Source organism: Bos mutus, chromosome 5 (assembly GCF_027580195.1).
Source record: "Bos mutus isolate GX-2022 chromosome 5, NWIPB_WYAK_1.1, whole genome shotgun sequence".
Taxonomy (NCBI): Eukaryota; Metazoa; Chordata; class Mammalia; order Artiodactyla; family Bovidae; genus Bos; species Bos mutus.
This window is the reverse complement of record NC_091621.1, coordinates 62,675,128-62,689,297: the sequence shown is the minus strand read 5'-3', so window position 1 is coordinate 62,689,297 and position 14,170 is coordinate 62,675,128. Positions and strand designations below refer to the sequence as shown.

Below are 14,170 nucleotides of genomic sequence, written 5' to 3'. Positions count from 1 at the left end.
TGTGTCATATCTTAGCATTAGTGAAACACCGTGATGCACGGAATGTCGCAGTGAATAGGATGTTGTGGTGACCAGGAGGTGGGTGTCCTAGGTAGTGACTGTGATTCCCATGGAGGAGGTATAGCCTAAGTTGAGTGAAAAACGAATTGTGTATTTTTGTCTTGGTCTAGTGTTATCCAGTGTAATTAGTGAACTTTAATCAGTTTTTGCTTAATAATGTAAGGAGGTAACATATTTACAAAAACTTATTATGTGCCTAGCACCATTCTTGGTGATTTACTTATCTCATTTCATTTAGTTCTCACAATTCTGTGAGACAGTTATTGTTATTCCATTTTACAGATTGGGAAACTGAGACTGAGCAGGTTAAATAATTTGTTCTCATTAATGAGCCTGTAGAGCCACAGCTGAAGTCAATATATACTGTTAGTGAGCACCAGCAATGATTCATTAGCACCCACATGAGAAGAGTTCGGTGCCCGGTAATATCGGTGGTTGTGTTAGGTTTAGGCAGTCCCAGACAATATGGCTAGAGAGAGCATAAGCCTTGTCTTGGGGGAATCCAGGTCGTAGACAGTTGTGAGTCTGACTTAGTGGGAAGAGAGAGGAAAAGGTAAAAAGAGGAGGCTGAACAGTGAGGACAAAATCTTGGAAGAATGAAAGCAGACAGCAGTGAACCTGGAGCCGTGATACGGGCCAAAGACTTTAGAAAAGAGCCTTGAAGTGGTGAGTGTGGGTGTCCTTTTTTCTGCCATGGGGCAGCTTTGCCTGTTAAAATAAGATGTTACCATGTAGAAAGGAGACCAGAATCTGTTGAAAAAGGGCTTTGTACCTGAAATCACAATCTTTATCCTGCTTTCTTCTTATCCTTCACTCTTTCCAGTTTTTCTAACATCTTCTGGTAGTCAATTTAACTATTACATGCCAAATTTGGGGAATACGTATTCTTCTGGTGAATGTAAAAATCCTGTTGGAAAGGACATTGCCCCAGATCATACACTAAACTGGCATTAAATTGGAATAAAAAGCCATAATCGATTAGTTTTAATAATCCACAATTATTTACTACTACTCCTCAGTCATGTCTGACTCTTTGCGACCCCATGGACTGTAGCCTACTAGGCTCCTTTGTCCATGGGATTTCCCAGGCAAGAGTACTGGAGTGGATTGCCGTTTCCTTTTCCAACTACTCCATATTAACCTCTCTAAATCTTATAATTTTATCTGGGTTCCTTAGATTAATATAAATCTCTTTCTTGCTAATCTTCTATATGTGAGGTATTATGCTGGAGCTACATAGTGAAGTATGTATCATTGTTCCCATTTCACAGACAAGTAAAAGAAGGTGCTAAGCAGTTAAGAAATTTGCCTTGGAGTAAAAAGTGGCAGAATCAGGCCTCTAATCCAGAACCTTTTGATTCTATAATTCATGCTCTTAATGAATACCCTGATGTCCTTTGGGCTCTATAAAAAGATACATGTCTATGGGAGAGGGAGAGGGAGAGGGAGAGGGTGGGAAGATTTGGGAGAATGGCATTGAAACATGTAAAATATCATGTATGAAACGAGATGCCAGTCCAGGTTCGATGCACGATACTGGATGCTTGGGGCTAGAGCACTGGGACGACCCAGAGGGATGGTATGGGGAGGCAGGAGGGAGGAGGGTTCAGGATGGGGAACACATGTATACCGGTGGCGGATTCATTTTGATATTTGGCAACACTAATACAATTATGTAAAGTTTAAAAAAAAAAAAAAAACCCACCACCACCACCACCAACAAAAAAAACACACACAAAAAAGATACATTTAACTGCTCTGTGAACTTTAAAGTGGCAGCTCTTTGGAGACTCAGGATGGCACACTCACACTTCAGCGGCTGAGGCTTCTGTGGATGGTATCTTGCCCAGATGGGTTGCAGGCAGTGGGTACATCCCTGTCTGTTGGTCCTCCAGTCCCATGCATTTTTAAATATTTAAATATTTAAAAATATTTAAAAACTGCTACTTCTGCAGGCAAGGCAGTCAGCTAATGCAAAGATTAGATTCTGACCAGGCTCTTTTCCAAAGAGGGCAGGGAGGCAGAACTGAGGTCAGAGAGGATGAAGGACTTGTCAGATTCAGGAAACAAAACCAAACCTTGAAGTCAAATCTAACTACAACCCAAGAGGAGCCCTTTCTGCCGCTCCAAGATTTTGCCTTAATAGTCCAAGGAAAAATGGAGTCAGCTGTTTATGATTTCTGTGTTTGTAGCTGTTTTCCAGGTTTTCCAATTTGCATGTTCGCCTTGAATTAAGTAATTTAATTCTCTTGAATTCTGATTTCTTTCTTTTAAAGTTTGAAGCAACTTCTCCAAGATACTTCTTCCATGAAGCTATTAATTGGGGTGAGAGCAAAATAAAAGGTCAGTGCTAACTCTATGGTTTTGTATTTGCTTCTCAAAAGACCCCTTTGGGGCGTATAGTGAATGAACTCTGTAATTTCCATATAATGCATGATGGAACTGAGCCAGGGTGGTAATAGGATCAGTTTAAGTTTACTTCACATAGAAATATGAATTATATTTGAAAACAAGCAAGGCTAAGCAGACAAAGCTCATAACTGTATGACCAGGAAAGATATCAGTGGATATCAGACTTTTTTTTTTTTCCTGAATCAATTGACTCTTTGACATTGCTCTTTTCGCTTACCAATTTCTCATTTCCATTTAGCAATATGCTAATGGTAGTTTGAAATTCAATTTGATTTTTTTTTTTTTGTATTTAAAAAAACAGGGGTTTCTGACCAGTTTTGTTTTGGTATCTGTTTTCAGGAGAATAAACAGGGTTGTAAATAAATTTTTGAAAGTGATAATTATGTATGCTTATGTAATTACTTTGACATTTATTGATTGGAAAAATACAATATTGTGACTTAAGATAAAATTCAAAGATATATGTATATATGTACCCCCACCAGAAAAAGAGAACTGCATTTAAATTTATGACAAATGTCATTTTTATCTATATTTATGATCAAAATTAAGACAGCTCATTCCTCCTCAGTTAAGATATAATTAGAGAGTTGTATGTCTTTAAAAGTGGAGACATTTTAGATCAATGGATCTTAAGGTGCAAGGGTAATAGAGTTTTAAATTCTTGCCTTCTGCAGAACTGTGGTTAAAATACCACAGTTAGACTAGTGCCTTTCATGACCTTACCATATTCCAAAGAGAGCCAGTCTTTAGTAAACACTTTATGGTCACTCAAAGATGTTCTCTAGTTCTCTTGATGTGTTGCTTAAATCCTTCCTGTTGAGCTTTGCCAGGGTCTCTTGTCCTCTCCTTATTAGAGGAGGGATTTTCACTGTGATTCATTTGCAGCTTTCAAACTCACTCAGGAACTCATAGTTTCTTTCTTTCTCTTTCCAACATAATCCTTCGGGGTGATTTTTCTTTTCGTGAAAGAAAAAATATTTTTCATGACAACCAGCAGCAGCTTTGGCTTCTGCCCCATTAAAATTAGCTATGGGTCAGAAAGAATGCGTCATTTGCAATTAAGCCTGACGATTAATGCACAGCTTCAAATAGAATGTTTAATCGTTCTCTTAAAAAATAAGAATTTCTTTTCGAATTCTATATTGTGCCTGATCCCTTGAGCTAATGATGGATGTTTTTCTTTAATACCACATTTGCTCCTGGAGAAGTAGCTGATCAGTTGTGCAGCTGGTGCCAAACTCTGTCAAGGGAATCATCTGCAGCTTGTGTGTTTCTGGTTCTCATCATCTGGGACAGGGATTCCTTACATGGGAACTTGACCTTTCAATTGCTTGAAGGAGGCTAACCTTTGCTCTCAGGGTAGTTTGAGATGTGAAAGCCTGTCTTTCTTATTTCACAGCACACATAATGAAATGAACTAGAAAGAGACTTGAGGAGCTTAATTCTTTAGCTTATCAAGGCAATAGGCCCAGGGTTCTATTTGAGTTAACAGAGGTTACAGTTAGTCCAAGCTAAATCTTGACAGATTGTGTTTATAAAAACTGATGCATGCCAGAAGATAACTAATTTTTTTTTGCCCTTCAGGTTCTTGTCCTCATGAATGCCTTAACGGAGCTTTTTGTTCTAAGGCTGGTACATGTGACTGTCAAATATTTCAGGCTCTTGGGACACGGTGCCAGATTGGTAAGTTTCAGGGATACTTCTGAGAGAATTATGAGGTGCTACAGAGAGCATGAAGGCATAATTTGCTGTATTAGTGTTCATCCTTTGGGATTTGGGACAATTATATTGTGTTTTAACTAGAGTATACATGATTTATTTCCAGTAATTTTGAAACAATGTGAAAGAAAATGGATATGCCCTCTTTCACTTCTCATTGAACTCTACTAGTTCAAGTATTTTTTGTTTTTAGATTTTTTAATTTAATTTTTAAAGTATCAGTTCAGTTCAGTTCAGTCCGTCAGTCGTGTCTGACTCTTTGCGACCCCATGAATCGCAGCACGCCAGGCCTCCCTGTCCATCACCAACTCCTGGAGTTCACTCAGACTCACGTCCATCGAGTCAGTGATGCCATCCAGCCATCTCATCCTCTGTCGTCCCCTTCTCCTCCTGCCCCCAATCCCTCCCAGCATCAGAGTCTTTTCCAATGAGACAACTCTTCCCATGAGGTGGCCAAAGTACTGGAGTTTCAGCTTCAGCATCATTCCCTCCAAAGAAATCCCAGGGCTGATCTCCTTCAGAATGGACTGCTTGGATCTCCTTGCAGTCCAAGGGACTCTCAAGAGTCTTCTCCAACACCACAGTTCAAAAGCATCAATTCTTCGGCGCTCAGCCTTCTTCACGGTCCAACTCTCACATCCATACATGACCACAGGAAAAACCATAGCCTTGACTAGACGGACCTTTGATGGCAAAGTAATGTCTCTGCTTTTCAACATGCTATTAGGTGGTCATAACTTTCCTTCCAAGGAGTAAGCGTCTTTTAATTTCATGGCTGCAGTCACCATCTGCAGTGATTTTGGAGCCCCAAAAAATAAAGTCTGACACTGTTTCCACTGTTTCCCTATCTATTTCCCATGAAGTGATGGGACCAGATGCCATGATCTTCATCTTCTGAATGTTGAGCTTTAAGCCAACTTTTTCACTCTCCACTTTCACTTTCATCAAGAGGCTTTTGAGTTCCTCTTCACTTTCTGCCATAAGGGTGGTGTCATCTGCATATCTGAGCTTATTGATATTTCTCCCGGCAATCTTGATTCCAGCTTGTATTTCTTCCAGTCCAGCGTTTCTCATGATGTACTCTGCATATAAGTTAAATAAGCAGGATGACAATATACAGCTTTGACGTACTCCTTTTCCTATTTGGAACCAGGTTGTTGTTCCATGTCCAGTTCTAACTGTTGCTTCCTGACCTGCATACAGGTTTCTCAAGAGGCAGGTCAGGTGGTCTGGTATTCCCATCTCTTTCAGAATTTTCCACAGTTTCTTGTGATCCACACAGTCAAAGGCTTTGGCATAGTCAATAAAGCAGAAATAGATGTTTTTCTGGAACTCTCTTGCTTTTTCGATGATCCAGTATTATATTGTTTTTTCCGTATTTTTTCTATCATGGTTCAAGGATATTGAATACAGTTCCTTGTGCTATACAATAGGACCTTTCAGTTTACCCATTCTACATGTAATAATTTTCATCCTCTAGTCCCAAACTCCCAGTCCATCCCTTCCGCATTCCCATCCACCTTGGCAGCCACAAGTCTGTTCTGTATGTCTACGAATCTATTTCTGCTTTGAAGATAGGTTCATTTGTGTCATATTTTAGATTCTACACGTGAGTGATATCATGTGATATTTGTGTTTCTCTTTCTGGCTTACTTTGCGCAGTGTGATAATCTCTGGGTCCATCCATGTAGCTGTAAATAGCATTAGTTTATTCTTTATTTTTATGCTGCTAAGTCACTTCAGTCGCGTCCGACTCTGTGCGACCCCATAGACGGCAGCCCACCAGGCTCCCCCATCCCTGGGATTCTCCAGGCAAGAACACTGGAGTGGGTTGCCATTTCCTTCTCCAATGCATGAAAATGAAAAGTGAAAGTGAAGTCACTCAGTCGTGTCCGACTCTTAGCGACCCCATGGACTACAGCCTACCAGGCTCCTCCGTCCATGGGATTTTCCAGGCAAGAGTACTGGAGTGGGGTGCCATTGCCTTCTCCATTATTTTTATGGCTGAGGAGTATTTCATTGTATATACATATCACAACTTTATCCATTCATCTGTCAATGGACGTTTAGGTTGTTCCATGTCTTGGCTATTGTGAATAGCACTGCTATGAACATAGAAGAGCATGTATCTTTTTGAATTATAGTTTTTTCCAGATGTATGCCCAGGAGTGGGCTTGCTGGGTCATATGGCAACTCTATTTTTAGTTTTTGAGGAACCTCCATACTGTTTTCCGTGATGGATGTAGCTATTTACTTTCCCACCAGTGGAGTAGGAAGGGTCTGTTTCCCCACATCCTCTCCAGCATATTTGTTATTTGTAGACTTTACATGATGGCCATTCTGACCAGTGTGAGATGGTACCTCATGGTAGCTTTGATTTGCATTTCTCTGATAATTAGTGATTTTGGCCACCTGTGTGCCTTCTTTAGAAAAATGTTTATTTGGGTCTTATGCTCATTTTTTTATCGTGTTGTTTGTTTTGTTTTTTGTTATTGTGCTGTGTGAGCTGATTGTACATTTTTGGAATTAAGCTTTTGTTTCTCGCATCACTTGCAAATATTTTCTCTCAGTGCACAGGTTGTCTTTTCTTTCTAAGCTTTCCTTTGCTGTGTAAAAGCTTATGTTTGGTTAGGTCCCATTTGTTTATTTTTTGCTTTAGTTTCTGTTGCCTTGGGAGACCGATCTAAGGAAATATTGGTATGATTTATATAAAATAAAGCTTTGCCTGTGTTCTTCTAGAAGTTTCATGATGTCATATCTTCTATGTAAGTCTTTAAGCCATTTTGAGCTTATTTTTGTATGTGGTATGGAGTGTTCTAGCTTCATTGATTTACATGTGGCTGTCCAGCTTTCCCAACACCATTTGCTGAACAGACTGTCTTTTCCCCATTGTATATTCTTGCCTCCTTTGTCAAAGATTAATTGACCATAGGTATATGGGTTTATTTCTGGGCTATCTATTCTGTTACATTGATCCATCTGTCTGCTTTTATTCCAGCACCACACTGATTTGATTACTGTAGCTTTGTGCTATTGTTTCAAGTCTGGGAGGGTTAGGCTTCCTGCTTTGTTATTTTTCCTCAGGATTGGTTTGTCAATCCTGGACTTTTATGGTTCATATAAATTTTAGGATTATTTGTTCTAGTTCTGTGAAAAATGTCATGGGTGATTTGATAGGGATTGCATTAAATTGGTATTTCACTTTGGGTAGTATGGCTATTTTAACAATATTAATTCTTCTAACCCCAGAGCATGGGATATTTTTCCATTTCTTTAAATCGTCTTCAGTTTCCTATATCAATATCTTATAGTTCTCAGGGTATGAGTCTTAAACTTCCTTAGTCAGGTTTATTCCTAAAGTACTTTTAAAAAATGTGATTCAAGTGTTTTTTTCCATTTTAAATTGTATTGCCCCATTAAAACCAGGTTTCCATTCATCTTTCTTTTGCTTTATAAATTAGATTTTTTATTTGAAGCCACTCTTTCTTTTCTGACTTTGAATTAATGGCATATTCTGTACATGGGCTTCTCTGGCAGCTCAGACAGTAAACAATCTGCCTGCAATTCCAGAGACCCAGGTTCGATTCCTGGGTCAGGAAGATCCCCTGGAGAAGGGAATGGCTACTCACTCTGATATTCTTGCCTGGAGAATCCTATGGACAGAGGAGCCTGATGGGCTGCAGTCCATAGGGTCACAAAGAGTCAGATATGACTGAGCAACTAACACTTACACTTTTTTTAAGAGAGAAATAGTATTGAGAACTCTTCAAAGCAGAGGGTTCTTAAACATTTTTTTTATCCACAGTATCTAATATAGGAGCCTATATCAATAATAAATAATAAAATCCATTTGTTTAATGAATATTTACTGAGCATCTACTAGATCCCAGGCTGGACACTGGGAAAAGTGAATAATATAGACATGTTTCTGCCCTGATGGAGATTACAGTCTAGAGGACAGGACCAGGATATAAGATAACAGTAATTACATTTATGATGTGCTATAAAGTGCAAGATTTTATGAAAATATGCAACAGACATAAGGCATACTACCAGAAAAGACTGCCTGAATAATGAATAGCTAGCTCTGTATTTTTTCCTGAACAGGTCTAAGTTGGCGAAAGCTAATACATTTACATAAATTACAAAAAGAAAAGATACAATTGTGCCTTCTCTCTATGCTACCTATAAAGTATATTAACATACTCTAATGTCTTAATCAATGAATGCTCAGTAAATGTCACTGATTCCCATATTAATCTAGAAAGATGGGCCATCCACAAGGGTGTAAAGGGAGATAGACATGAAGGCACAGGAGATGAAGTTGCATGCTTTAAGACAAACAGTGCTTACAATGTGACCAGTTTGAGGTCATGAATTCCAGTATGCTTTGGGTGACTAATGCTCCTCATTCCCAGGTCCCAGATTTATAAACATGACTTTTTGGCCAATGATTAGTTTTCTCTGTGGATCCTAAGTTATTTTCAAAGAATCGCAGAGACCAGAACATTCTAATGCTGCCAGTGTTAATTTTTAGGATACTTTGTGGTGACATTTCTCTTTTTTAGAGCCATTATATTTGCTATATCACTATCACCTTCTTTTACTGTATCATTCTTCCCTCTCTTTCTCACCTCCAAAGTCTTTGTTTGAAAGCAAAAATTAAGGAAGTTTCTAACATAAATTCTTTCTTCAACTTGAAGACCATGTCTTTCTTCAGGGCAATTTGATAGTTTTGAGAGCTTTATGTTAGGTATTTTTTCCTGTGATATTGTCCACCAAAGAAGTAAACATTTATTTTAATGAAAATTAGAATCACCTACCATGACTGATGGAGAAGGCAATGGCACCCCTCTCTAGTACTCTTGCCTGGAGAATCCCATGGACGGAGGAGCCTGGTAGGCTGCAGTCCGTGGGGTCGCTAAGAGTCGGACACGGCTGAGCGACTTCACTTTCACTTTTCACTTTTATGCATTGGAGAAGGAAATGGCAACCCACTCCAGTGTTCTTGCCTGGAGAATCCCAGGGACAGAGGAGCCTGGTGGGCTGCTGTCTATGGGGTCGCACAGAGTCGGACACGACTGAAGCAACTTGGCAGCAGCAGCAGCAACCATGACTGAACTTTGTAAGAAACAGGTATCATTTGTTTTATTCTACTAAATATTATCCTCTTTCTTTTCAGTGCCAAACATGGGCAATGGCAGAGATGGGATTTGCAAAACCTGGGGGCAATACCACTTTGAAACTTTTGATGGCATCTACTATTATTTCCCAGGAAGCTGTTCTTACATTTTTGCAAAGGACTGTGGTAATTTGGAGCCTCAGTATACTGTGTGGGTAGGTGATCCTACGACATAATTAACTTAATTATTTATGGCCAAGTCTGTATTTTTAAAGTACTAGACAGATGATGAAAAATATATAGTAATCATAGCATGAATACTTAGTGCTCTTATTAGGGAAGGAGGGGGCTGATTCTGAATGGGAAGGGCCAAATTTGTAACTATTTTGAGCATGTTTCTATGAAGATGGGCCCTAGGATTGGGAGAAGACTGGTTTGGATCCATAAGGTAGGGACATGTAGGCAATGCAGGAATGTCTGTATCATGGATATCGTAATAACAACTCCAGTTGATATACTCATTTTTCAGTTTTTATTTGATCAATTCAAAAAGAGAGGGTAGCTTCAGGCATCAATCATGTTACTTGACATTTCCAGTGTGATGGTCATCTGGATTTCCTTAAAAGACATATCTCACTGTGAACTGGGGACTGGAGTTTATGAAATGGAGTGTATGAATTACATAAACACAAGCTAGAGGATATGGGGATAGGTAGCTAATTTCTAGGTAGATTATACTATATGACTGAACTCAGAGTTAGTTCTTAGTTGCAGCATTCTTGCTTCAGAAGAATTCATAGGAGAAACATCTCAAAATGTAAGCTTCAGAGTGCCTCTGGCTGTTGTAAGGAAGTCAGGAAGGGACCTTTTTCCCTGCCTGCGTTTTCCTCTGAATTTTCTGATATCTCAGCAAAACCAGAAAACCGGAGTGCTGTCCTGTTCTAAATCTAAAACCCTCCATAACCATCATGTGTTTGAAGCTCTTTTTGAATCTCTCTGACGTGTCGGAGTTGCCTGAATCTCCTCCTCTCTTAGACGAGGGAAATATTAAAAATTCAGTCCTGATGCTGTTTAACAGTAACAAATCCCTATGACCTCAAAAGAAAATGAAGTCTATTGAAAGTTAACTTATGGGACATAAGGATAAAAAATTGGAGGTCTCTTTAGATAGGGGAGTTAGTGATATGCGTTTTTAGTTCATACAGGGCTCCTGTTCTCAGTTCACTGTTGTCCTTTACTCCTCTGCTCTGGGAAGGAGTTACTGAGTTTATCACTCAAACACCTTCTGACTCACATTGAAATGTTCTTGTCCAGTGGCCCTTTTGAGGACTAAGGTGTCAACTAGATAATTGAGAGAGAATAACACACAAAGCTCAGCTGTGCTTTCAGAGTTAACAGATATTGTTTCTACTTGGCTCTGTTTGGTTGGTGGAATTTGTTTTCACATCAACAAATCCATTTATTTTAAATGTCATCTTTTCTCTGATTGTCAAGTTGTTCACCTCTTTTGTAGAAAATTGGAAAACTTCAAAGAAGTCTAAAAATACTATTAGAATTATCAGTCAAGACTTACTAGTGCTAATGGCTTCATATATTTCCCTCTAAATTTTTCCTCTGGAGTTTATACACACTTATAAAGTTGAAACTTTACTATGTATAATTTTCTTCCCCACAATTTCACCTAAGAACTAAGAACTATTTTCCACGTCACATGTTTTTGACAAACACAAATTTTGTTAGCTGTACTTGTTCCAACTATGGAGTAATGAAATTATTTAATTATATTCTGTTTTAGACATTTAGATTTTAAAATATTTCAGTATTTTAAAAGACATGTATTTATAAATATCTTTATGCCTATATACTTTTATATTTTTGACTCTTTTTCTTTAAATTCAATTTTATTTTTATGAAAATAATATACTTAGTTTAAAAGATTGCATCAAGATACATGAAGGTAGAAATAGCCCCTCTTTCCTTCACTCCTTGACCCCAGCTAAAATCTGACTTTCCAAAGGCAATTACTTCATTTTTTTTAGCTATTTCTTCTTGTTTTTACCTAACACATTAAAATGTGCTATTATTTCTTTATTTTTCAAAGTTAGGACTTATTTCTTCACTTTTTAGTGTGCAAAATGGGAAGTCATCTGTCACATTATCCTTCCTGCCTCTACTATACACACACACACATACACACTCACACTCACACTTTCCTTCCCTCTTGTTAATGGAATTCTATCACTGTTATTGGTTACATCATATGTGGTTTTTATATTATTGTCATTTACATATTTTACATATATGAACAATAGCTATATAAGTATTGTTGAGAGCCGAGCCTAATGTTATTGTGGTTTCATATCTCTTTGTACAATTTTATGGAATTAAGTTATCTCTTTTTTTTTTTAACTGCATTTTCTATACTTTAATCATTTTTTTCCTCTAACTCTTCTCAATATGGTCAGATAAATCAGGCTGTTTTGGTTTCTCTTTCCTTCCCACGAGTTATCCCTGTCTCAGTTTTTCATTCTCCTGTGCCAGTTGGGACTGGTTGCTTTTGAGCCTACTGTACACCTAGCATTTGGAATTTCTTTTCACATTTTCCTGGTGAGTTTCATTCTTCTCTCTCCTGTATTGGATTCCTTGTTTCTTGTGCTTAGTCACTCAGGCATGTTTGACTCTCTGCGGCTCAATGGACTGTAGCCTACCAGGCTCCTCTGTCCATGGAATTTTCCAGGCAAGAATAGTGGAGCAGGTTGCCATTTCCTACACCCGGGGATCTTCCTGACCCGGGAATAGAACCCCCATCTGTTACATCTCCTGCATTGACAGGCAGATTACCCCTTGAGCCACCCTTGTTTCTTAGGTCCTGTGAAATGTCTAGCAGTTCTTGAATTTTTGTTTATAATTGAGACATAGGCTCTGAAAAGCTTATTGGACGCTCTGCTCACGGGGACAGTGCTTGTTTGTAGTGCTTTCTGGAGAGGGACACTTGTGTGTGGACACTTGAAGGGGCAGGAATCCTTTCCAGTCTTAACCAGTTTAACTCAAACTAGACACCCTTGACTTCAAGTTCCTGGAAAAAACTTGGGCAGACATCTTATGTTTAGACTACCTGCTCCTTGGAGTATGTGCCTATCTTTTGTAGCAACAATTAAGATGGCCTTGATTAGTGAAGGCAAGTGATGGATTTGACTAGTGGTTACTCACATCTCAAAGTGCATAGGAGAGAAGTTTTTGAAGTCTTGCAAATCACTTTCAGAATTTAAAAATTCAATTCCTTCTGATTTCTGATCATTTTGTGTATGATCTTTTAAAATGTACCCTCTCTTTACAGAAATTTTTAGTTCTTCTCTGTATCCCCAACATTCTGAGATGTCATGTGAGTTGCTCTTTTTTTCATACATTGTGCTGGGTACGTGATGAGCCCTTTCTAGCATTTCAAACAATTCAGTTTGGGAGTAAGATTTATTTCTTAATTTCCTGTCTTTTAGTAATTTTGTAGCTCAGATATTGGAGCTCCTGTTCTGAGTGACTGATTCCTTAATTTTCTCACTGATTCATTTCTCTTTTCCATTTTTTTGCTTTTTTGTTTTGATATTTCTTTCCAATTATTATTTATTTTCCATAGTTATATTTCAATTATAAGTTTTTCCTATATTATCAGTATCTAATCACTTATTTTTATTCCTTGAATTTCACTTTTAGCATCATTTTTTTGTTTGTTTCATAAATGGCATTTTCTCACTTTTCTCCCTGAAGATACCAATTATGGATTTTGGGAAGTTTATTTTTCTGAATTGTTTTTGACTCCTTTAGTCTCCTTATTTTGGTTTATTTGGCATCCGCCTTTCATGTTGAAGGCTTTCATCAAATGATCCATGAATGTTTATTCACATTTGAGTATTACGTTCTAAAAGCTGGTTAGAAGCTCTGAATATGTGGATGGGGACTTTCTTGCCTAGTGGGAGATTGAGCAGGGAACCTCTAGTTTCATTAAATAAGCCTCAGATATTGGTATCTGTGGGGCTTCCCATGTGGCTTCGACGGTAAACAATCTGCCTGCAATCAGGAAACCCAGGTTCAATCCCTGGGTTGGGAAGATCCCCTGGAGAAGGAAATGGCTTCCCACTCCAGGATTCTTACCTGGAGAATTCCATGGACAGAGGGGCCTGTACAGTCCATGGGGTTGCAAAGAGTCAGACATGACTGAGCAACTTTTACTTTCACTTCATTAGTATCTGTACATCTTTTTCCATTTTGTTTCTTTAAGGAAAATCTTCCACTATCCTGCCTGAAGTCCTGTGTCTGGACTCCTGGATACTGAGAACATTTTTGTTATACTTCTGCTTTAGACTTTTGCATTTGCTATTCCTTTTGCCTAGAATGGTCTAAATATCCATATGGCTTGCTCCTATATCTCCTTCATCTTTACTACTAGAATTTCCTCTTCTCAGTGAAGCTTTTGTTGGCCATTCAACCTAAACTTCCCCTACCCCCACTGCCAACAACCCTTGATAGACACGCTCTTTGTCTCTTTTCTCCATTTAATATTTCTCCATGTCATTTAGCCCAGGATATATTTCAGTTACATGTAATTTTATTTTTTATTAACTGTTTTCCTCTAATGAAATTCATTTCATGAGGACAGGTATTTTTGTCTATTTTGTTTGACTAATACATTTTCCAGAATCTAGAACAGTCCTCAGTACACAAGTGATCGGTAAAATTTGCCTATTAATCACTAAATTAATATATATTACATTCTTGCAATATTAAAATTTCATATTATCATTGGTGATTTTCCTTATCACTTTTAAGCTTTGAAAGTTCTTTCCTATCTATAGTAGTAGC

General features: G+C 38.2%; 1 protein-coding gene across 1 annotated transcript in view; it reads left to right on the top strand.

Moving 5' to 3' along the window:
• OTOGL (otogelin like) overlaps positions 1–14,170 on the top strand; it is a 169,905-nt gene that overhangs the window by 319 nt on the left and 155,416 nt on the right. The window contains exons 2-4 of the mRNA XM_070370120.1: positions 2,253–2,403; positions 4,060–4,158; positions 9,377–9,531. Of these exons, the coding sequence (XP_070226221.1) occupies positions 2,253–2,403; positions 4,060–4,158; positions 9,377–9,531 (405 nt within the window). The remainder of the gene's footprint in view (positions 1–2,252; positions 2,404–4,059; positions 4,159–9,376; positions 9,532–14,170) is intronic.